Source organism: Leptodactylus fuscus, chromosome 1 (genome assembly GCF_031893055.1).
Source record: "Leptodactylus fuscus isolate aLepFus1 chromosome 1, aLepFus1.hap2, whole genome shotgun sequence".
Classification (NCBI taxonomy): Eukaryota; Metazoa; Chordata; class Amphibia; order Anura; family Leptodactylidae; genus Leptodactylus; species Leptodactylus fuscus.
The window spans coordinates 200,504,788-200,529,288 of NC_134265.1; the positions used below are offsets into that span (position 1 = coordinate 200,504,788).

The following is a 24,501-nucleotide window of genomic DNA, read 5'->3' on the forward strand; positions in this document are numbered from 1 at the left end:
CATCCCTTGCAGAGGCAGATGAGGCTGTATAATCTGTGCTGTCGGACGTAGGTAAGTAGTTACATGTCCAGCGCCATCAGCTGCAAACCATGCCCCCCAGGTTATTTCTTTGTGTGTGTGTGTAAAGCGACCCACATATATGAGATGAATGCTCATTTGACGGCAGCTTGAACATAAACAGGCTGAGCATGTATATGTATTTCAGTGAGGGGAGAGGCTTATTTGTAAATAACTAATGAGAATAGCTAGTTTCACAAACAAAATGCTGAGCTAATGGGTAAAGACGTAATGCCTCAAATAATCCATACAAAATGCTGGTAAAGCATGGTGGATCACGCACATGATGCTCTTGTACTGAACAGCATGCACGCTATAGCAGTTACTTCCCATGTCGGCAGGTAGAACATTATATTCCAGTGACGTTTCTATAATGTTGTGCAAGACACGGAACTCACATCTCTGGCACGTTGCAACAAGTGCCTATATTCAGCCCATTGGAATTTCAAACCTGAAATACATTAAAATTTCCTCTTCATCATATAACCCTCCTCCTGAGGTTCAACTACAGCAACTTTCACCTTTCCCCCAGCCACGCCTGTGCACCATCATTCAAGGAGGAGTTGCCTTCTCTAGTTACAGGTACAAGAATAGAAACCTATTCCCTCACCTAGCAGAGACCTTCACAGAATAACAGCTCGCACTCATTTCCAAGGTGAGATATCTCAGTTTTATGTAGAGGGAAAGCAGCACATAAACCAGGTTCTAATACACAGTTGTACATAGATTACCGTAGCTGTCATATTTCCTACTTATAAAGTGTTCTTTGTTGTTGGTGTCTAGTTGTACGTTTGTATAGTATTTGTATCGATGTTGAAGAGTAACAATATTATGAATCAGCAAGTCTAACTATAAATATATAGGTTTAATTTAGTATGGCTGATACATTGTAGCCCTAGCGACACATCTCTAAAGGTTACCTCATTTCACAATAGAAATACTTAAATAACAAGCTCATATAGTGGCGAATTCTGAATGCAGGGCTTGTTACTCTTGGATCAGAGATTTTAATATAATATATTCAAAAATATCATGTATTTTGAAGTTTAGGTTCAGTTTTAACTATAATAGTCTTATAGTGAAACACAAGGTTTTCGTTTTCATTTTTCTCCGTTAGGCTGGAGGCACATAATTTAGAACTTGTTGCATTTTCTTGTTTGCTAGAAGTGGATTTGGGCAGGAAGGAGAAATATAAGGGTATGTTCACATGACAGAATTTGGAGAGCAAGAGTGTAACGTGAGGGGGGTATAGAAGGTGCGGTTCCACACAAATCCAGGAGTCTTAGGGGTCCCATAAGGAGTCTATTCTCAATATGAAGAGACCAGTAAAATATAATTTATCAGTATATACACTATATATTAGACCAGTACTTTATTCGTGTGATACATTATAGTTGGGGGGCCTGGCACAGATTTTTCATTAGGGCCCAGAATCTTCATGTTACGCCACTGTTGGGGAGGAATTTGAGGTCTTCCACCTTAGATTCCTCTCCAAATTTTGGCCCTATGTAAACCATTACAGTTTCCACTGCGTGTTTGCTAGCTGATTAGCTTCACACACAATGAGGCTAGTGAGCTGTAGTCTTTTATGTTGCAGCCAAAGAATCAATAGGAAGAACAAGCTGGACACCATGGTGTTTTACAGTCTCTTTCAAACACACATTGCAAAAAATTCTGTGCAGCGGACATGCTGCGATTTCCAAAACCATCTCAGTGTTGGCATATCAATTATACCTACAGAAATGCTGGCGGTTTCCCAATAGGTATAATTGAAGCAGAAAGTCTGCATAGGAAGCCTCTGCAGACTTCCTGTGAAACGCTCTGCAGTTTTTCCTGCAGAGTTTTTTTTGCTTCAGCCTGCTATGTGTGGCCTCAGCTTTAAAGCTGGAAATGTTTTAAAAAAAAAAAAAAGTATCATCCTATAAAATCTAGGGATTACACACCGGGAAAAGCAATTGCACCCCTAAACCCTATATAATTCTTGAAAGTAGGCAACCTGAAGATTACCTGCCTCAATGGGTTATCAATAGGCACATCCACCTTCATGCAACTGTGTGACAAACAAATAATTAGTTGTAAAAAAAAAAAAAAAGCACTAACACTCATATTTGTACCTAAAACTTATATTCAATCTAACAGTCACATAAAAAATAATAGATCAAGGTGTGCACAATTTTTATATATACCACAAACCTCAACTAGAAAAACACTAATACAGAAGTCAAGCAATATCTTTTTGTCATTCACTAATAAGATAAAAATCTATACTGCACCTAGCAAACTGTGACACCATAATCTAACTTTTTGGAAATTGTACAGAATACTGTATATAAAACATTGAATATCTAAACAATATGTTAATATATTAATATAACAATATATTAATGTTAATATATTGTTAATATAATAATTAATATTTCATATATAGAAAAACCTTTATGCAATTTTGCATCAAATAGAGATTACAAGCAAAAACGGCGCAAAAACTCTAATTGCGGCTCATGCAATCCCTTTCTGCAAACAAAATGTACTTTAAAAAAAAAACTGCAAAATGTGAGGAATTCACACTATCTATCTATCTATCTATCTATCTATCTATCTATCTATCTATCTATCTATCTATCTATATATATATATATATATATATGTGCAGGTGTTAAGGAGACACCAAAATCTCAGAAATGCAATTTTGTGTGTGCAAATTAAATAGGGGTTTACATGAGAATAGAACTTTACATACCCCTATAAAAATTGTAACTGTAATGAATAATTATAATCTCCGTACCTACCTGATAAATAGGTGTAACATGGCCGCTTTATTGCTCACAAATTATGGCTGTAACCTTTAAAGTTATTGCAGTTTATCATTATTACTGGTATTTACTGGTGTTAGAGAGCCATAATTCTAGATCGTTTAGTTTCTAGTTTCGTTTGTACTGTGGGTGCAAAAAAAAAAAAAAACACCCGCTATTATATCCATCTGAAAACTGCCAACAACTGGGATTTTATATGGTGACTTTCAATGGGTGAAGATGTGTTATGACTGATGGAACTTTTCCACTTGTCAGAAGTGTTTTATATGTTCATCTCTAGTGATAATGGTTGTTGCTGTTATTTTACCGTGTAATGGATATTGCTAGAGAGGTGATTGGCATATTTTACTCTATAAAGATCAGGTATGGACACGACAGAGTAGTGAAAAATGTAAATTTTATTAATGACTTTGTGTGTTGTGTGTTATGTGTTTGGTGCAACAGGAGCTGAGCGGCTGCCATAGCTCAATGCCCATGATCATTGCAAGCACTGATCACAGTCGTTAAGGCTCCTGGAGTCTCTGTTAGGGTAAGTTCACACGGAGGAAAGTGGAGCGCAATCTGGCACGTATACACGTGCCGGCAGATGACGTACTCAAAATGCTCCCATTGATTTCAATGGGAGTTAGGATCGTATACGCCGCGTTATTTTGCGGCCATGATTTTGCGCCCGCAAAATCACGCCGCCGCAAAATAACGCGGCATATATGATCCTAACTCCCATTGAAATCAATGGGAGCATATACGGCGCGCAAACTCTCACACACCGTATACGTGCCATATCACGCGGCACGTTACATCGTGTGAACTTACCCTTTAACCTGACCGAGGCACTATTTTCCCACTGGTGCATAAACTTGATTTCTATGTTGCAGTTTCACAAGAACCATATAAGGGTCAAACAAGATCAATGATAAAAGTCCAGTTCACCCACCAGATGCATGCAGGTGTAGGGAATTTTGTAGTGTCTATTTACCGTCCTTGGACATTGTATTGACCTGATAGAAAGGCTTATCCACCTTTGGCATCAGACACTCCAGGGTCGATTGTGTTTAGCTAAAGGGAGTCAGCTCAAATCAGCTGGAGTGGAACCATTGTCTTCCCTAGATAACAATGGGTTACAAGATGCCAGCATGGACATATGATTTTTAGCTTCAACAGAAAGATATATCATAGCTGTGTCCATATATTGCTGATTTTCTATTTCTGGGCAACAAGGCGGGGGACAGGGCTCCTCAGACTGCAATTTGAACTATTTCCTTCACCAAGGTCCCGGCACAGGTGCCATCTTGTCATGTAATATCATATTCACGGCATTTAGTTTTAAGGATAACAATGTTTTTGTGATTCATATATTTACAACCTTCTCAGATCTGCATTAATCCTTATAGCAGGGGTCCTCAAACTGCGGCCTGGGGGCCTCATGCGGGCCGCCAAGCACTTCTGTCTGGCCCCGCCGACAACGCCGGCAGGCGTGCATTTATAATGAAGCTCCTGGGGAGCTCGTGCCAGGCCATGGAGCGCACTTCACTTTATGTATTGGAGGGCACCGCTCCTGATGTCTGTGCGACCTGCTCTGCCTCCAGCCCACTGTTTGAAAAGTTTGAGGACCCCTGCCTTATAGTATATGATGAAGTGATCTCTAGGCATAAAGCCATATAGCTATAACCGGTCTATATATTCACTACAAAACACAATGCAGAGTAAATTATACATAAGTCACTCGGTAATGGAGTATAAGATCTTGCTAGTATTGACTGGAGTCCATGACATAGCATTCGCTAAAGTGACGAGCTATGATATTAGAATGGACTAAGTAAGAATGGCCAGACATCTTTGAGAGACAGCAGGTCCACAATGTAACATGGGGCTGTGGTGGGTGGACCCTACCTATATACACACACTTGTCAGTGGAATTGTGGTGATTATACCACATTCAAAAGGAAAAGAATATTAACTTTTCTTGGGCCTGAGGACTACAATGTCAGTCAATTGTGGGGACTATGGTGTGAGAATGGCATTCTTAAGGTTACGTTCACATCTGAGCCGGAGAATCTGTTGCAGAGTCCACTGAAGATTGGCAGAGGATTAAACTAAGGAATCAGAAGGGCATTTCTGAAATATAACATAACGTTATAAAAACTGTATGAAGATTAGAGACCCTTTGTATCACAAACTAGATTTAAACTAGTGTTGGCTGTCTGTTGTTCTTGTCTGTCAAAGTATATTGGCACTAGTAAGATAGAGGTAAAGCTCAGCAAATAGTGGGAAAAAAGTTTGTTGTCCATTCATCCACCTGTAAGCTGTCAGACGTCTCCCAGACTGGATGAGTCCCACATGGAACACTAATCCCCCCCCACCCCCCCAGTGGTCAGCTTATTGCCCACTGTCTCAATGGGGACCCCCTAAAAAATTTGCTCCTGATACCGGGTTGTAGGTTGGAAGCACATGAGCATATCTTTAAGGGTAGTAGAGATATTTCGTTTCCCCACAGTTGGGAGTACCTTTTGTCTTACTGCCTCCACCGACTCCATTTTCATTATAAATGATAATTTATCCAGGAAAACATGAATTGGTGGTCTGTTTGCCTCAGACAATCCTGTCTAAAAAGAACCCAAAAAACATGGTACCAGCTGTGATGTTGTTCCAGTACAAGCCAAGGCACATGACTCCCGCCCAGTCCTGGCACTCCAACAACAGCAAAGGCAGAAACTTCATCTAGCACTCAGCAGGTGGAAAAATATGGAGACTTTATTGGAGGCATTAAAGCGACCAACTATAGAATGAAAATAGCGCCATAAAAGATGACACATTTCAGATGCAACTAGCATCCTTAGGTCATGGCTAGAATTATCTTCCCATAAGCTCATGTTACCAAATGGCCATCACATTTACAAATCTCTATCTATAAAGTCTTGGACTGACCAGGAAGGGCTTCAAGGGAATGAGTCAAGCAGATTAGTGACCTCAGAATCCCAGTATTGCTGATTTTATGGGCAACTCCATAACCACTGGCATAGATTAGCTTCTGGTTGACCTTATTTGAAACAATTAAGGTCACAAATAGGTCCATTCTGTGTTCTTGTGGGGCTATTAATTCAGCTCTATGCATCTTAGGCTTGGTTCACATCTCTATCGGTAATCCGTTCTGGGGAGTGCGCATGGGGATCTCCTGATCGGACTACCGAGTGCATTGGCAAATATTGTGCAGTGAAAGCACACAGACCCTATAGACTATAATAGGGTCCATGTGCTTTTCGCACGGTCTCTGCTCAAGTCATACGGACAGGAAAGTAGATTGTGAACTAGTTTTCTGTCCGCATGTTCTGAACGGATTACCGACGCAGATGTGAACCAGGTGTAAATGAGTGCAAGATCTTATATGCACCTGGCTCTTACAGAGGGAGTTAAAGATGGCTCGAATCTTAATGAGTGCAGCCAGATTATACACCATGATATTTGGAAAGTTCAATAATAATTTTGGAGTGATTAGATGAATACCTGTTTTGTGCCTAGATAGGATGTTTATTGCCTCCACAGTCTGGTCATTTAACCTCACGGATGCTGTGGTCATTGATGACCACAGGACCATAGTGGTTTTACAAATTTTTTTATACCCTTGTTAATGAAAATCATCTCACCTCTCAAAAACAAAAATAATAAAAACTGATCAAAAAGTCACCTTTTTATTTTCCACAAAAAAAAGGTTCTCACTGGAAAAATAAACATGTTATAATTCTTGGAATATGGCAAAAGACAAATTTAAAATTATTTTCGCAAAAAAAAAATAATCTGAAAAAGTAGTAAAGTATAACAAAAACTGCATACATTTGGTAATTGTAGTGACCATAAAACAACATAAAGTGGTTACCCAGCTTCCAAAAATTATCTGTAGACAAACTACATTTCCCATAATTCATCTGCTTGCTCTCACTCTCTACGTTTGTGGGGTGGGATGGTTACACAAGTATTTGGAGATAATTTTTGGAAGCTGGATAAGCACTTTATCATATTATTTATACCGCACTGTTTGTGGCATAATAAAATATTTTAAAAAACAGTTGCAAAATTGCTGCCCTCCTCTCAAAAATGAATTTAGTCAGCACATGATATGTACCCACAAAATACAAGATCTCTTAAAGCTATATTGCAATAAAATGTAAAAAGCTATGAGGACAGGAACGCGGAGGGGATAAAATATTAGTGCTATAAGGCGAAAATTAGTTTATCTTCAAGGAGACAGCTGAGCATTAGGACCAGTCTGCGCAGGGAGTATTGAGGAGTATGATTTTTTTTTTTTTTTTTTTTACAACTCCCCCTAAAAAATAAAATGTATGCCTTTAACAACCTCTGTAAATAAATAACAGAAAACATCTATTTTTTGGCATCCAAGAGACTGTAAAACATAATGAAGATATTATATGTAAGAATGTCACTGCACCTACAGCACTATGGTGGCAGCTTGAAGGGGTTAAGGAAGGTAATAGACTCCTTTTTACCTCTTACGTGCCCTAGAGGTCTAATGAGATTGTATATGGTGAGAAAAATCGGAGTCCAGTCCTTTTACAGCCTTCTATTTTCAAAGATCACACCAAATAGACTCTCTGCAACAGAGAATGAAGGTGCACAACCAATAGCGAAATATTGGGCCACAGGGCACCTTTATTCTACTTACAAGGAAAACCTCATGCCCTAGAAAAAGCTGTTACAGCAAAACTCGAGTGTCGGATGGATGGTGGATGACCTATTTTTATTCATGATATGTTGGATTATATGGTTTCCTGTAAATAGAATAAAAGTGGCTCAAGTGTGCTTGCTATTGTTGCTCACTTATATTAATTTGAATAGGAATGAGCTGCAGTATGGCCGTGTGACCAATGTCCATGCTGTCACTGCTTGAAAAGAGGAAGTGGAGCTCAATATCACAATCCTCAATCATGGGAGTGCAGCTTTTTAAACAAAACATCCAGTAGCCAACATATCTGTGTTAGTAAATACTTGTATCCTTCATGAAATAACATTCAGGGGGATCTTCTCACGCTGCATTATGTAGTTATGTTGTTGTTACTTCTGGAAATGAAGGAAATAGCTGCCATCCCTATGCAACTCATATCACCATGTCCTTCAGCTGTAGCTCCATAGTTAAGATTAATCAGTCACATGACAGAAAGTCGCCATGTAGGTCAAGCCTTATTCATACATTACCTACAAGGAAGACTTTTCTCTCTGCCATTTTCGTCAGAGACCAGGTGTACCCCATTATAGCCTATAGGGTCTGGGGGTTTCTGCATGTAATGACTTTTAAGCGGACAGGGTTTCCTTCTTTCAGATCCCCAAGCAAACCCAAAGTATGGAAAACTGTATGCTAGTGTAAGATCAACTTCTCCTGATAATTAAAAAGCAAATAAATTCAGACAACAGACATGACCACTTCAGGGCTCAAACTAGAAGCATAAATAAATTTAACCTCCAGATTACCAGTTCAGATCTGAAATTGAAGGATTAGTAGTTTGGGCTATTTGAAAACTGAACATGTTTTTTCACTATCTGTATAGGTTGCTAATAGGTTGAATAAACTAAAAGCAACAAACGCTACAGAGAAGCACAACATACGACTCCACAAATACCGTAGAGCTTGAAAGAGAGCTATCAGTATATTTTTGTAGGCACTTGCCTCTTGTGCAGATTTCAGATTCTAGCTGAATTGCTCACTGGCTGAAGGTCCTGTTCTTCTCACAGATCCTTCAGCCTTTTTAAAGGGGTTTTTCTATTCTTCTCTCTCACCAGTTTGACTGCTGTGTCGTCTTCTCACTTTCTGTATTCTTCAACAGGCTGGTGACTGCAGGGGCGGATCCAGGGCCGGCCACCTAACATAATGGTCCCGGTCAGCATGTCCCTACGGACGCCGATGAGCTGAATACATAGGCATTTAAAGCAGGAGCTGTCGGCTCCTGCTTTAACGCTGAGCTCCGGCATTTGTAGCCGCGATGTGATGACGTCACATCGCGCCTACAATATGTGTATGAGGGAGAGAGCTGCGGGGGAGCAAGGGAAGGTGAGTGTGTTTTTTTTGTGTGTTAAACATTTAGGTGGAAAATAATGTAGGGGGCCCATGAAACTGGGGGCAGATGAGGGAGGGGGGGGGAGAGAACGGCATGACACTGGGGCAGATGAAGGGGGAGAGAACAGTATGACGCTGGGGCAGATGAAGGGGAAGAGAACAGTATGACGCTGGGGCAGATGAATGGAGGGAGAACGGCATGACACTGGGGCAAATGAAGGGGGAGAGAACAGCATGACACTGGGACAGATGAAGGGGGGAGAATGGCTTGACACTGGGGCAGATGGAGGGGGGAGAACGACATGACACTGGGGCAGATGGAGGGGGGAGAACGACATGACACTGGGGCAGATGGAGGGGGGAGAACGGCATGACACTGGGGCAGATGAAGGGGGTAGAACGGCATGACACTGGGGCAAATGAAGGGGGAGAGAACGGCATGACACTGGGGCAGATGGCGGGGGGGAGAACGGCATGACACTGGGGCAGATGGCGGGGGGGAGAACGGCATGACACTGGGGCAGATGGCGGGGGAGAACGGCATGACACTGGGGCAGATGGCGGGGGGGAGAACGGCATGACACTGGGGCAGATGAAGGGGGGGAGAACGGCATGACACTGGGGCAAATGAAGGGGGGGAGAATGGCATGACACTGGGGCAAATGAAGGGGGAGAGAACGGCATGACACTGGGACAGATGAAGGGGGGAGAATGGCTTGACACTGGGGCAGATGGAGGGGGGAGAACGACATGACACTGGGGCAGATGGAGGGGGGAGAACGGCATGACACTGGGGCAGATGGAGGGGGGAGAACGGCATGACACTGGGGCAGATGGAGGGGGGAGAACGGCATGACACTGGGGCAGATGGAGGGGGGAGAACGGCATGACACTGGGGCAGATGAAGGGGGTAGAACGGCATGACACTGGGGCAAATGAAGGGGGAGAGAACGGCATGACACTGGGGCAAATGAAGGGGGAGAGAACGGCATGACACTGGGGCAAATGAAGGGGGGAGAACGGCATGACACTGAGGCAGATGAAGGGGGGAGAACGGCATGATACTGGGGCAGAGACGGGGGGACATGAAACTGAGGGCAGATAAAGGGGGAGAACGGCATGAAACTGGGGACAGAGATAGAGGGGGGACATGAAACTAGGGGTAGATGAAGGGTGTATATGAAAATGGGGGAGAGATGATTTCTATTGAAAGCCTTGCAGGTTTAAATACTTCCTCTCTTTCCATCTCTCTGATGGCACTATTGAAAGTCACTTCCCTTAAATGGAGCACTCCAGGCAAAACACTTTTTTTTTTTTTTTTTTAAATCTCTGCACCCCCTCCCATGTCTCTCACTCTTCAGGCTTATATTATGTATACTACCCTCATATTCCTACAATCCAGCTTCTCCTCACTCCAGATCTGACTCCATCTTAACTTTTATATTTTTCTTTGCCCTTGAGAATCAAATCCCATGATGCACATGACAGCATGACGCGGGCAGCTAGGGGGACATTGGGAATTTTAATTTTTTTTAAACCAAAAATATAAAGTTAGGGAGGTTGCACTGTGATCTCCACTATTATAGGTGTGTGACACAAACTGTCATATCAGAAGTAGCTAGTGATGGCAGATTTTGTCCCCTATGGACAGCTAGTGTGGTACAATACTGTTGGATTCTTACAAATCAAAAAAATAAAATAAAATAAAAAGCTTTATTGGCACATCCGAATAGATATTTGGCATTGCCAAAGCTAGTAAAGTGTGTGTGTGTGTGTGTGTGGGGGGGGGTTAGTTGGATTCGGGTGGGTGAGTGGTGGGTATGGGAGGTGGGGTGGGTGGTTTGGGGTATAACAGTCTGTGGAGTCTCATCTTCCTCTTAGTTGGTGACCGCTATATGGGGAGGTGGGGGTGGGGTGGGGCGGGTGTATTGGGATAAATATAACAGTCCGTGGAGAACATACAGAAAGCTCTGTTGCCTGAGCTGGTGACCCCCTTGAGAGAACCCCTTGTTTGTCAGGGGTCACATTGAGATCAATTGACCCAAATGGGGGCAAACACCATCAATTTTTAGATAACAAGGAATAACTAAATAAGGTAATACTAGTAATTCTGGAATGCTTCTTTAATGCTCGACTTTTCAATTAATCATTAAAAAAAAAAACCACTTGTAACCTCATAGACTGTACATTAGGGTGCACGTCCCCCACTGGTCTGGTTTTGTTCGTCTTTACTTCCAGGTGCCTGTATATAACTGGACTTGCTCAGTTCTCAATCCCTAGGTGAGCTGGTCATCCATATACAATGATTTAGGGATGGATGACACAATGATGACTTAGGAAGGATCTCAGGGCAGTTCCTGTGTGTTAAGACTCAAGGAAGTAAAGACCAGAGCCTGGGGGATTGGGGAAAAGTGAATACCAGTTATTTTTAGTATTAGCATCTGCTATGGCTGAGAGGAAGGCAGCTACTTCCTGTTGTAGGAGCAAAACGTAGTAGGAGTATATAGCAAAATAGTCACCTTCCTGCACCCATTTGCTGCACATGAAGCTTCAGGAGTTTTATTTTACCAGTTTTTACTTATTAACTAATAACTTTTGATGATTAAACCTCAAAGTGAGTTACTTTAAAGGGGTATTCCCATGAACATAATCATATTAATATTTGTAGATAATTAAAAGTTAAACATTTTTGCAAATATAAGTAGTGTAAGCTGATGGCTGGTCAGGTAATGGAGGGGGTGTACATCACACCCAGACTACTAAGGTAGGTGAGATGAGAAAACTCCAGAAAGAAGATTTCTCAGCAGATAACTATGGTCTGCTGAGGGTTATTTCAAAGTTCCAGTTACTGGGCTGGATTTTTAGGAATGGCAGGTAGGATTGGTAGTGGGACCGGTCAGTCCACTCCCCTCCAGTCCACACTTTGGGGATGTTCTGCCAGCGACTCAGCTGTTGAGAGTCTCCTCATCAAGGAGGCTTAAGACGTCAGCTCCAGCAGCAGACTGTGGGCAGAGCTTGGCTGGAGAACAAACAGAGAGGTCATATTTTTGGAGCTGTGTCCTGAATGATTCTACTGGCTTTTGTATTTCTGTTATTCTAGGTGAGGTAACCTATTCTATGTTTAGTTAGAGCCTAGCCTGGCAGATATTTATTTCTGTATTGTTTCCTTTTGTTGCTGCACTACCTTTTTTGAGTGAAAACAAACTCTACCATTGTTTTGGACTAAAGAAACTTTTGTGTCTATGCCACCCCACCTAGCAAGATTTTGCAGAGGTTTAATGATTTTCTCTAACTATCTTAATGGTCACAGTCTGTTGTCTTGATCGGTTGCCAATGATTACGACCACTAATGCAGAAACTTTCTATGGTCTGGGACTTGTCAGGAACCCAGCAATGATTTTCTTATTGTAGCTGTGATATCAGGCAGGGACACTACATGTATGAGAGGATATCATGGCGGATTTTCAGACCTTAGAAAGTTTCTGCATTCCTGGTCATATCCACTGGCAACCGATCAAGACAACAAACTGTGACCACAAGATATTTAGAGAAAATCTTTAAAACTCTGCAAAATGTTTAATTACTTATATTTGCAAAAATGTTTAACTTTTAATTATCTACAAATTTTAAAAATAGTTATGTACATGGAAATACCCCTTTAAGGAAAGGCTGATCATTCACTTTCTACAAAATATAAGGTAATAAAAAGTTAGCGCGAGTTATTGTGCGTTAGTTTCTGTACCATATCTCCTGCTCAGGAACAAAATGTATTTCTGCTTTTGTCAGGTCGGTTTTTCCGCCTCAATTATTACCCATACCCATGTTTGTTCAGTGAGGTAGTTCAACAGGAAAACAGTGACTCATCCACCTGAGTAAACTTCGATTGTGTACAGGCCTTTTATCAAGGCATTAGGCGTGTACAAGACACAATAACATTGAATTATTCAATGGCACACAAGGCATCACAATTAGAAGAAAACCTGTGCATGGACACGTTCAGGTTTTTTTTGGTGTAGTTTTTTTTTTTTTTTAAGGGAAACTCTGTTATGGATCACATCCTTTTGGTTAATATGTAACCTGTTTATTACTTTTAAGAATTTTATTTATATAGCGCCAACATACTCTGCAGCACTTCACAAATGACAATATTTGACATTACAATGTGACAATAAATGAACATATCACACAATAGGATGTGAGGGACCTGCTCACGAGAGCTTAGTTTTTCATAAAAAAAAAACAACAACAAAAACGGCAATTCATTCAATATGATGTTGTTGCCCTGCTACATCATTCACTGCAATGGTTGTGTCCTCTTCCGTTCCATTCTATAGGAATGCCATAAAAGGAAGCTGGGTGCCATCTCCTGCAATCACATTGAAATGAATGGAGCAGCAATTTGTATGTACAACCTGCTGCTGCTCCATTCAAGTATGGCAAATGGGACCCCTGTGGAGGGTGGTGGAGTTCCCAGTGAACCGAACTCTACCAATCGGCAAGTTGTCGCCTATCCTTAGGGGATGAAAACCTTTAAAAGCCTGAACCATTTAAAAAAAAAAAAATGGCCCGTGTATAGTAAGTAAACTATACTAAATATAAGTATAAATAATATAAACGATCATGTGGTATACAATACAGCAATCTGCATTCACATCTATTCACTATAATGTGGGTTTTAGTCCCACTGAGGATCTGATACTTCTACCTTATACTGCAACAAAAGCACAGGCCGCTTAGTAGTAAATAAGTTGTTCTTACAGTTTCTGTGATTTATGTAAATGTGTTGATTGCCATCCTTCTATGGTGCCCACACCCTTCCCATGATGCTCTAAGCATGTGCTCAGTTTGCTAAATGGTTAAAACCCAGCCTAGCCTATCCTGTGGGTAGAGGCTACCTAAGAAATTACCTCCATAAGCCTGGTTCACATTAGGTTCGGGTCCCATGTGGCCTAAATACTGTGGCATAAGTCACAACTTTGCAGTAAAAAACGCACTGCGGACAAATGGTGGTTTCCAAAACTGTTGAGGTTTTGGAAATCGCTGCATGTCAATTATACCTACAGAAACGCCGTCAGTTTCCCTATAGTTATAATTGAAGCAGGAAGTCCACAGAGGAAACCTCAGAGAACTTTTTGTTCAAAGTGTTGTAGGAAGAACCATGATGTGTTGCCACCACTGTTTTTCCCGCAGCGCTTTTTTGCTGCAGGGCGCCACGTGGGGCCTTAACCTTAATGTGGTTTGGACTTGATTGCTTTTTAGAAATAGATACACATGTTCATTTAATCACCGTGTAGTGTGCAGAGGTGTAGAACAATAACACTTTTTATCCTTCCTCCTCTATTCCTCAGATCCTGTCCTCTCCATCTACAAGTTACCCTGCGCTCCTTGCACTTAGTATCTGTTTATTCACAGATACCGGCTGGTGATGGCTCATACAGCTTCAGTTACATAACCTATTCTATTAAAAGATGACTGGACCATTGTCCCAAACAAGCCCTCCGACCTCTAGTGTCCCCCTTTCTCCTAATGAAGGGCCCTCACTCCTATTGTCTGATATGTCACATTATAGAGCTTCCTATATATTCCCATTCCCTTTGTAGCCATTCTTGGCTTTGGCTCAAAAAACCACAGCAAAATCTGCAACAAAAGAAGCTGCATTTCCGCAACGTAGGGCCTCAGCCTTACCTTGACTTGAATTGTAAGGCAAAGGCCCCACGGGATGACCTGCAGCTATAGAACACTGCGGCAAGAAACGCAGCAGGAATGCATCACGGTTCTTCCCACAGCGCTTTAAACAGAAAGTTCGCTGAGTTTTCCTCCGCTGACTTTCTCTTACAATTATATATACGGGAAAGCCACTGGCATTTCCGTAGATATAATTGACATACTGTGATTTCCAAAACATCCGATTTCCAAACCGGTATTGGAAATTGCAGCGTGTTCGCTCTGCAGTTTTAACACAAAATGGGCATGGGATTCACAAGAATCCCATCCACTTTGCACTTGACGTAAAATGCCGCAATTTTTTTGTGTGGCATTTCCGACCTGTGGGGACCTGGCCTTAACTGGCTCAGTGTTTTGCATGGAATGTTCCGTAGTTTTGCGAAGGTTTGTCTAGTTGCTGTTATGTCATTGTATTTCAACGAAAGCAGCCTGAAAATCTTTGCATTTGCTGATTTAGGAAAGCATATCCTACAGAACAGGTTAAATTAGAAGACAACAATATTTTACTTTTCAAAAAGGAAAATAAAGTTAGAGCTGACCTGGTCCATCTGAAGGTAGACCATAATCTTATACTCTTGAAGGGGTTACCCAATTTGTATTTTTATAACATGACTGCACTTTGTGAATACAAGTTTGCCCACGTTGCGGAAACGCAGCTTTTTTGTTGTTGCAGATTTTGCTGTGGTTTTTTTGAGCCAATGCCAGGAGTGGATTGAACAGAAGGTAGAAGTATAAGAACTTCCTATATATTTCCCATTCCTTATGTAGCCATTCTTAGCTTTGGCTCAAAAAACCACAGCAAAATCTACAACAAAAAAAGCTGCATTTCCACAATGTAGGGCTTCAACCTAATGCTTCATTCTTCCACAGAAGCACTAAGATCCTCTGAGCAGTCTTTCAGTGGATGTAGTGAGGATAAATTCACTAGAGAAATGTATGGGTGATATAAATAGTATTAACTATAGAAAACAACTATGATCCTTTGTTAATGAGAATGATTTGATTTATTTCTAGCTGGCGCTGGGTACCAAGTATTTATATTAAGAAATGGAAGAAAACAAACCGTCTGTGAAATGGTTCATCGAAACACAGTCAGAATGGTTTTTACAGTATGGCATTCCTGAATGGTTTCATGGTGTTATCACGAGAAAGTAAGTGTCTATACAATATTTAAAAGTATACAAAGTACAATGGTCCTTAATATCCCCAGCCACAGTATAATGCTCCTTAATGCCCCCTGCACAGTATAATGCCACATTAGTCCCCTACCTATACACACACACACACACACACACACACACACACAGTATAATGCCACATTAGTCCCCTACCTATACACACACACACACACACACACACACACACACACACACACACACACACAGTATAATGCCACATTAGTCCCCTACACACACACACACACACACACACAGTATAATGCCACATTAGTTAATGCCCATTTTTCTGGTCTAAACCTTGGGTTCATCTTATAGTCAGACGCATCTTTTTGTCTGAATACTACAATGAATACTGGACATTTCCAGCTCGGATTTACTTGATGGTGGACACTGGTCAACAAAACATTACCAAGTAATAGTTGATTACCCAAACTCTATTGGCCTTGGCAGCTCATCATGTCTCATGAACCAACATGGTAAAATCTGATGGTAACTGATGACAACTTATGGTTTTGGAGTAAAAATTTGTAATAGAGTCTGATAACAACTAATACATTTTTACATCAGTTTTGACATCCGATATAATGACTAAGGGACGAAAGAAAAACCTGCATGTGATCGTACCCTTACTAGTTTTTATTTGGTCACTTGATGCAGTGTCCTTGCGCTTTGTGGGAATGACTAAGCTCATAACTATTGATTGTGTCATACGTCCCAAGGCACATGTCTTACCTGATTTCTCTGTGCTTGTGAAGTGTGTCATAGTACAACCCTCATCATAAATCCCCACCCATATCTGCAGAAATGCTGCAATAATTCCGATTTTACCTCTGGACAGAAACTTGCAAAAGTCAAGTGACAATTTGTGATGAAAACATGTTTACAATGAAAGCTGTGGAGAGATTGAGTCACTTTCCATATTACTAATGTTCATTAATTCATGAAGAAAATACCTCCTGAGTATTGACATTTTATTTCAGAACATTAAAAATATTCGACCAATATTTTCATCAGATTTTCAAGTTTCTCTGATGTCTATAGGCTCAGATAGTTACCATCTCCAGATTGTCTGTTTACATCAGTGCTGCAATGGTGTTCTCATATACACCATGTGACTGCTACAGCCAACCACTGTATTCATTACGCAGGACTAGGAGTGAGGAGGATATTGGTAACTCTAGCTTATTGTTTTTATATCCGGATTTACGCACATTTCTTCACACCATGATTATTCCCATTGAAGTCAATAAAGGAAAAAACTGTTGTTTCAAGAAGCCCTAAAAACACTTTCAATTAAAAAGGACTTTATGTCCTGTGACATTAGTTATACACCACTACAAAGCTGATCGTACTCTGAATTCAGTGCACTGTCAGCCTTCCCAGTATGTATTTGGTGCTGTTAGTTTCAGCATCAATATCTCTTTACTGTCAGAAGGGCCGGCCTCTCAGCTCAGCGTCATCACTGGGCTGTGAGGAATGACTGAAATCTATGGAAGAGAACTGTCAGGGCTGTCAGGGGTGCTCCTTACAGTGCAGTGAAGATGCTGAACTATAAGGCCAGCTCTTCTAACAATGCAGGGATAGTGATACTGAAACTAACAGCACCAATATCTCTGGCACCACACACATACCGAAGATACGCTGAATTCAATGTCCAAGTACATGAAAGTCGCTCTTTAAAGAAGAACTCCAGCAAAACCCCTTTTTTCCATTCTTGCACCTCTCACCTGTCATACTCTAGACTTCGTACATGTATACAGTCATCATATTCCTGCAGTCCAGCTTCTCCTTGGCTCCTCATCAGACTGTATCTTGGCTATGAATGATGCCTCAGCAGAGGACTGTACTATCACTACTGCAGGGGGCAGCAGAATTATCATTTCTTTACATATTCACCCAAATAATCTAAAAGACCATAAATACATAGTTAGGAAGGCTCCTTCATTACTGCAGTGCGATGGGTGTGCTCTTTAGTTTTAGTGACAGAAGGTTTTATCTCCACCTTTATGGAACAGTCCATCAGACAGGACGACTTTATCACTTCTGTACATCTTATCAGGTCCTAGTGAAAGGCATATGACTTAGCAGAGGAAAGGATACAGACAGAGGAATAACTAAATAAAGTAATGGGTACTGAATTATATATGGGGTACATAATGAATGGAAAAACACCAATGTGCTTCCTTATAATGCAAGTTAAGAATGAAGTTTTTGCTTTATTAAAACACATAAAAATCTCTTTGTTCTTATTATAGAGAAGCAGAAGAGTTGCTGAAGAACAAGACAACAGGATGTTTTCTTATTAGAGTTAGTGAAAGCAGAATTGGATACAGCTTATCCTACAGGTAATGTGGCACTAAGAATTAAAACCTAATCTAGAATGTATGGACCGCTATATAATAAAGAAATGAATTCCTGTGTAAGCAGTCAGTCCCACTTCAACATCATGTGACTGCTGTGGACAATGTCTTGTCTTCAGCAATACTACGTTTAAGACTTAGGGTCAGTGCACACGGAGGTTTTTGGTGCTGAATTTGAGGCTGAATCCGCCTCAAAATCAGCCTCCAAAAAAAGCCTCCCAATAGAATCCTTTTGGGAGACGTTTTTAGAGGCTGATTGGAAGGCAGATTCAGCATCAAAATCAGCACCAAAAAACTCAGTGTGCACTGACCCTTAGGGTAAGTTCATACAGAGTTTTTTGGTCAGGGTTTTGAGGCCGTATTGGCCTCAAATCCCTGACCAAAAAGACGGCTCCCATTGAAATCGATGGGAGCCGCTCAGGTCTTTTTTTCCAGGAGCTGTTTGTTCCAGCTCCCAGAAAAAGAAGCGAGATGTTCATTCTTCAGGCAGAGTCGCCTCGCGGTTTGGCCTGAAGAAACTCCCTCCACTGGACTAGGCCCATTCATTGGGCCTAATCTGGAGCAGAGTGCACCGCTGGATGCCGGTGCAGTGCACCGGCTTTCAATCACGGCTACCCGGCCAAAAAAAGAAACATGAAAATCAGAAACCTTGCATAAAAGGGGATGGATTGACTTACACATCTCCTGACGAAGGCGATACGCCGAAACGCGCGTTGGGAGGGCGGGGCGGCACGTTTGTGAATACTCACCATTGTCACACCAACATCATGGGTAAGCGAAAAAATTCTTACTGACCATTATTACTGACCAGCGGGGGCTTAAGAAAACATCCCAAGTGGGGCAGAACTTCTGGAGTGAAGGCTATTGAAGGATGGAAATAGTTGGTGTTACTTCATTGATGTTTCAGAATTTTTTTTTTCAATGTATTTATAGGACAAATAATATTTTAATATTCAAAAAGGTGTGTGGGTTAATAATGTCATTACCGTATTATCTTATTTGTAGGACTTTGGACCGCTACAGACATTTCATGATCGATGTTCTGAAAGATCAACAATGTGTACTTTCAGGAGATACAAAAATCCACAATACATTAGAGGACCTGGTGAAATTTCACATACAGTATCCTATCTACCCTTATAATGAACTGTTAACTCAACCATGTGGACAGGTATGTGTCAACCTCAATTTTGACATGAAAGTATATCTCATAGTCATAGTTTGTTAGTAGAGATTTTTAAATAATTTTTCAAGTACTGTGCTTGCTTCTGTTACTGTATAAAATATTGTAGATTGCATGGTCTCTTCAGAAGCTTGTATAATATGACAACACTGGACATGTACATTAAAAGGAATGAGGTTGCTTTTAATTGATGCATGTGGGACATGGGAACTTCTGTTCTTCTGATAGGTGAGGGATAGAAAAGCTTGACAGGCACAAAACATTGAGGCATAGTCCACATTGCTCTTTGCACTGGCCTGACCTGTCATCAGTTTATCAGTTTATCAGTATCAGAAAAATAGAATAAACAGTTTCCCTATGACAGATATAGATGGAATACTTTCAATTTGTATCCATCATGATTGACTGAAGTATTAAAATAAAGACACATGATCCCTTTTTTAGTTTTAACTTAAAAAAAAATTAAGAAAATACCTTTGCTATGTGAAGTATGTTAAAAATCTCTTGTTACTTCCCAACATCTGCTATAAGTAGCCATAAGCAGTTACTGTGTGTCTTTTCTTTATCCAAAGCTACAGCTAGGTAGAATTTGGAGCTTTAGCTGTAAAAAGCATTCACACAGGGTCCATTCACACAGTTTTTTGGCAAGGATTTTGATGAGGAAAAAAATCTGCTTCAGGAATTAGGAAATGTTTTTTTTTCCTCCAGCACAGTGTATGGACCTTGAAAAAACCGCTAGCGGTTTTTCCATGCGGATTTTGCCAATTCCACGTGGATTTTCTGCCTCCCATTGACTGCGTTGGTTTCTGCAGGTGGAATCCACCTGAAGGAAGCTTTTTTTCTGCCAGTGGGAAAAAAAGCTAGGGAAACCTATAGAACTCTATGGGGAGGCGTTTTTTCCACTTGGATTCTGACACAGATTCAGGACCAAAATCAGCACCAAAAAACTGTGTGAATGGACCCTTAGTCAGTATATTGGGCATCTCAGTGTAATCCTCTCTTGAAATAATTAGGCTAAGTTCACATCTGTGTTGGTCTCTCTGTCCTTCGGGTCAATTGACTATAATAGGGTTGGCCTAATAGGGTGGACCGGGCATCCGCTGTTTTCATACTGAAACCAGTCGTCTGTGCAGGACTTTTCTCTCCGCCGATTCTTTGGCAGTTTCTATGGTGCAGTCTCTAGTTGCAGCAGAGACTCCAGAGCAGATGTGAGCTTAGCCTTAGTCATTATTAACCCCAATAATACATGAAGACAAGGTACTCACTGACATAATAGGAAAAAAAAAGAAAAATGAAAAGTTTATATATTGCTTTTGTATTATTATTTTGTTCCCACCTTTGTTTATTTTCTGATCAGTGTACAATGAAAATAAGGGAATGACAGCATAGCAGCCTAGTGATCTAGCTATCTTGATGCAATTCATTGTCTGATCTGTTACAGAAAACAACATCTGATACGGATTATCAGGAATTATTCGAAAACAGATCAACATTGCCAACACCATTCCACAATTCAGGACATTCTACCATGGACACTACCTCATCTCCCTCACTGTCTGTGGATACCAACATCCCACCTGTGCCACCAAGAGGACTGCAGACTTCCATTTCCTTCAATTCCCAAATAACACCACCACTTTGCAATCCCACCCCAATAAACAAGCTTTACCCTTTACTGCCTACAGAACTGCCAAAGACAAACAACACTGTAAGTAAATGCATGTTCATGAACATAGGTTGTGTTAACACTTGAGAACACTGGGGTAGATGTTTAAGACTGGCGGTTCATATGCCACTCTGAATTAGGAAAGGGTATGACCTAGTTTGATACTTAAAGGGGTTGTCTCATGATGTAAAGTTCTTCAAGACCTTTGTCCCACTCCACATTCAACCTAAGTGCAGCCATTTTGAAATGAATTATTTTCTGTTGCCCCATTTTCAGAAACATTTAGTTTATTGATCAAATTTTATCAACTCTATCTTTGCAAGATGGCAAAATAAAATCAGTTTTGCCATTTTTTTAATTTGTATTTTAAGTTTTGAATGGTGCACTAGGCATCATAAATAACATATTACCTTTATTCTGCCAGTGGAAGAAATCCACAGCACACACTCGTAGTAAATGTCAAGTAAAATGACGTTTTATTACATACAAAACTATATAAAGTAGCCGGTGTTATCCAGTTATAAAGTGTGGGTGCAAGGATTCTACCAAAGTCAGGAAGATCACCTAGCAGCCACTCCTCTTCAAGAGTTATGGCTGAAAACTGTAATATATGCTGAAAAATGGGAAAACAAATGAAGTAGATGTAAAGTAAAATGAGGCAGTTGCCCATAGCAAGTTATGTGGTGTCAGCCATCATCTGTTCAAGGAAAATGACCATATGGGATTGCAGACTAATAATAAATAGTTTTAAACACCCCTACCAAGCATTCACAATGCTGTACACTAGAGCTTAGAAACATGAGCCTATTAATTCCATCAGCGGGTAACTTATTGAAATTCCCTTAAAACAATGTTTCATTTCAGATCATGTTGTTACAAAACGCATGATCTCACCATTGAAGTCTGGCCCACATTGCAGCCACATTGTCTCTAAATAGCACATAGAGCAAGATTAAGGGTTGGTTCATACTGGCGGTTGTATTCTGTCTGGAAGAAGTTCGCATGGACCCCCCCAGATGGAATACAATCGCAATTGCAAGCGATGTACTGTCAAAGTACACGGACACCATAGACTATAATGGGCTTGCCGCGAATGATGGGGTTTGTGCGCTTTGACAGCACATCGCTTGCAATTGTGATTGTATTCTGTCTGGGGGGTGTCCATGCGGACTCCTTCCGGATGGAATACAACCGCTAGCGTGAAGCAACCCTAAGCAGGACTGGTTACACCCCACTCCTCTGTTCTGATACATTCAGTAAGCCCTATGAGCTGACAGTCCTTGTGTGCTACAGTCACTGTTGCAGTATTGGGACAGGGGAATATCAATTGCTGGGAAATAACGGCTCATGATACTGGAAGGTATGTGTCTGCATTGTAATGTAATATTGTGTGCAAAATAAAAGTGCCTCTGATAAAGACCTATACATTTACTTGTGAAGGTGACATTGCAATGCATCATGGGGGGTACCAATGAGGGTGCTGACATTAAGACATCATTTAGATGTCATCATCAGTACTGAGGGGCTTTCATCAAAGATGTGCCACATTGTCACACATTTGCCAGAAAACTGGAATAGATGAATTGATAATAGGAAGCAGGGTCTCAAATATCATTTGACGTCAGTTTGTACAGTAAACATGAAAGCCTTTTGCACTTCCTGTTTGCAGGTCCCTGCGAATCCTGTTGGGAACAGATCTGTAACAAAGTCACAAAGTATAGATTTACCATGTGAAAACACATCTCACAGCACAAATTGGTCCACTAAAAATGGAGAAAAACTGAGCAACTCTCCAAAGAAACCTTTGAGAGCTTGTAAAACTGCAATAAACAAAGCAGTGGCTTTCGTGAAAGAAGGAGAATTGTCTCAGGATTTGAAGAAAATGGAAAACACAATGGCTGCACAAATGAAAAATGTTAGGGACAGTTTTGGACGTTTTGGACAACCAGTACAGAAGAACTCCTCATCACCTCCACCACAGAGATACCATCAGCCAAGTGTTCCAGAAGAATACAGAGCACCACCCCCTTTTGCACCAGGGTTTTCCTAAAGAGGATAGTGGACTAAAGTTAAACACCTAATCTGTCCGGGGATACCATTTATATTTAAATTGATATATTTTATTAAAGTAATGGTTCAAATTTACAGAAAAGCTTGTCCTTGTACCCTGTCCTGTAGCAAAAGAAGACCCTAGTTGACTATATTACAGAAACCTTAGAAATCTGCCAGGTCGCTGCAATACTCTGGCTAGGAAGATGACTGCATGCCTTCTTACAACATCATCTGTGTTCTTAGGATGTTTTATATCTTTTGGTAAAAATTATTTGTTAGTAGTGCCCTGAGGAAATTTTTTTTCCAGGGGTGCTAAGTCTAAAAAAGTTGGGAACTATAAAGTCTGTGTGAGATACTGTACCCTCCCCTCAAAACAAACAACACTTCTACGGTGGAATACCTCCATAATAATAGATGCATTAGAACACAACACCAATGTTTCTTGTAGATTCCTTCACATAAAATTGGAGAAGTGTGAAGGTAAGGTATGATGCCCACAGCAGGCTATATGCACTGTATCATGGATCCATACACAGGCATAAACCATGTGCTATCTGTGAAAAACATCAGATAACACATGGACCCATTATAGTCAATTGACACTGGAAAAAAAAAAATTGTGATATGTACCCTCTCTACTCATCTCAGCCACTCAAGTCTATGGGTCAATGTCATCCATGTGCTGCTGCTGTTCATAGATTCACTGCAAGGTGCTAAAAAAATAAAGAATACAGGACAGATGACACACGGATGTCTCATGGATAGTGCATGGATCAGGCACAGGTAGTACACAGAAAATACACTAGGATGTACAGCAATCATTGTGTTGTTATCCACAAAACGAAAAGGTCCCCTATTTATTTATTTTTGAAATTTTATGCCAGGGAGGATGAAACAGGTGAACATACTCACCTCTCCCTGGTGCTCTGGGGTCTGCCAGCGTGGTCCGGTCCTGCTGCTCCATAAGAAGACAATGTATCAACATGACTGGAGCTGCGCTGGGAGGCACCAGAACTCCAGGGACAGGCAAGTATGTTTTGTTTTTGTTTTTTTCATTTTTTCCAGCCTAAAAAGAAGTTATCCTGTATCCAGGAACCGTGAAATACTACCATAATGTAATGTTATGTACTGACACAGGAATATATTGTGAAGGGAGAGACCAATGAAGGATGAGACCAATGAAGAGAAGGGAGAGACCGATGAAGGGAGAGACCAATGCATGTGCAGCAATCTCTCCCTTCACCGTCACTACATCAGCCATTTATGACCTATCCTGTGGATATAGCTATAAATGTGCAGATGGGAATACCCCTTTAATTCTAGATATACTTTCCCTCTCCAGATTTTTCCTGACACATAGTATCAATGTATATATTGCTCTGATCGGTCATACAAACAATTCAGATT

At 40.9% G+C, this 24,501-nt stretch overlaps 1 protein-coding gene across 2 annotated transcripts; it reads left to right on the forward strand.

Moving 5' to 3' along the window:
• Positions 1–13: 13 nt before the first annotated feature.
• On the forward strand, positions 14–23,125 carry HSH2D (hematopoietic SH2 domain containing). Of its 2 annotated transcripts, none has more exons than XM_075282282.1 (6): positions 14–51; positions 15,670–15,806; positions 18,089–18,178; positions 19,199–19,364; positions 20,818–21,084; positions 22,712–23,125. In XM_075282282.1, exons 2-6 carry the CDS (start codon positions 15,703–15,705, stop codon positions 23,090–23,092), a joined length of 1,008 nt encoding a protein of 335 aa, XP_075138383.1. In that variant the 5' UTR covers positions 14–51; positions 15,670–15,702; the 3' UTR covers positions 23,093–23,125. The 2 variants fall into 2 exon arrangements, with proteins under 2 accessions (XP_075138383.1, XP_075138375.1); XM_075282274.1 differs by lacking the exon at positions 14–51 and adding an exon at positions 647–712.
• The last annotated feature ends 1,376 nt before the right edge of the window (positions 23,126–24,501 follow it).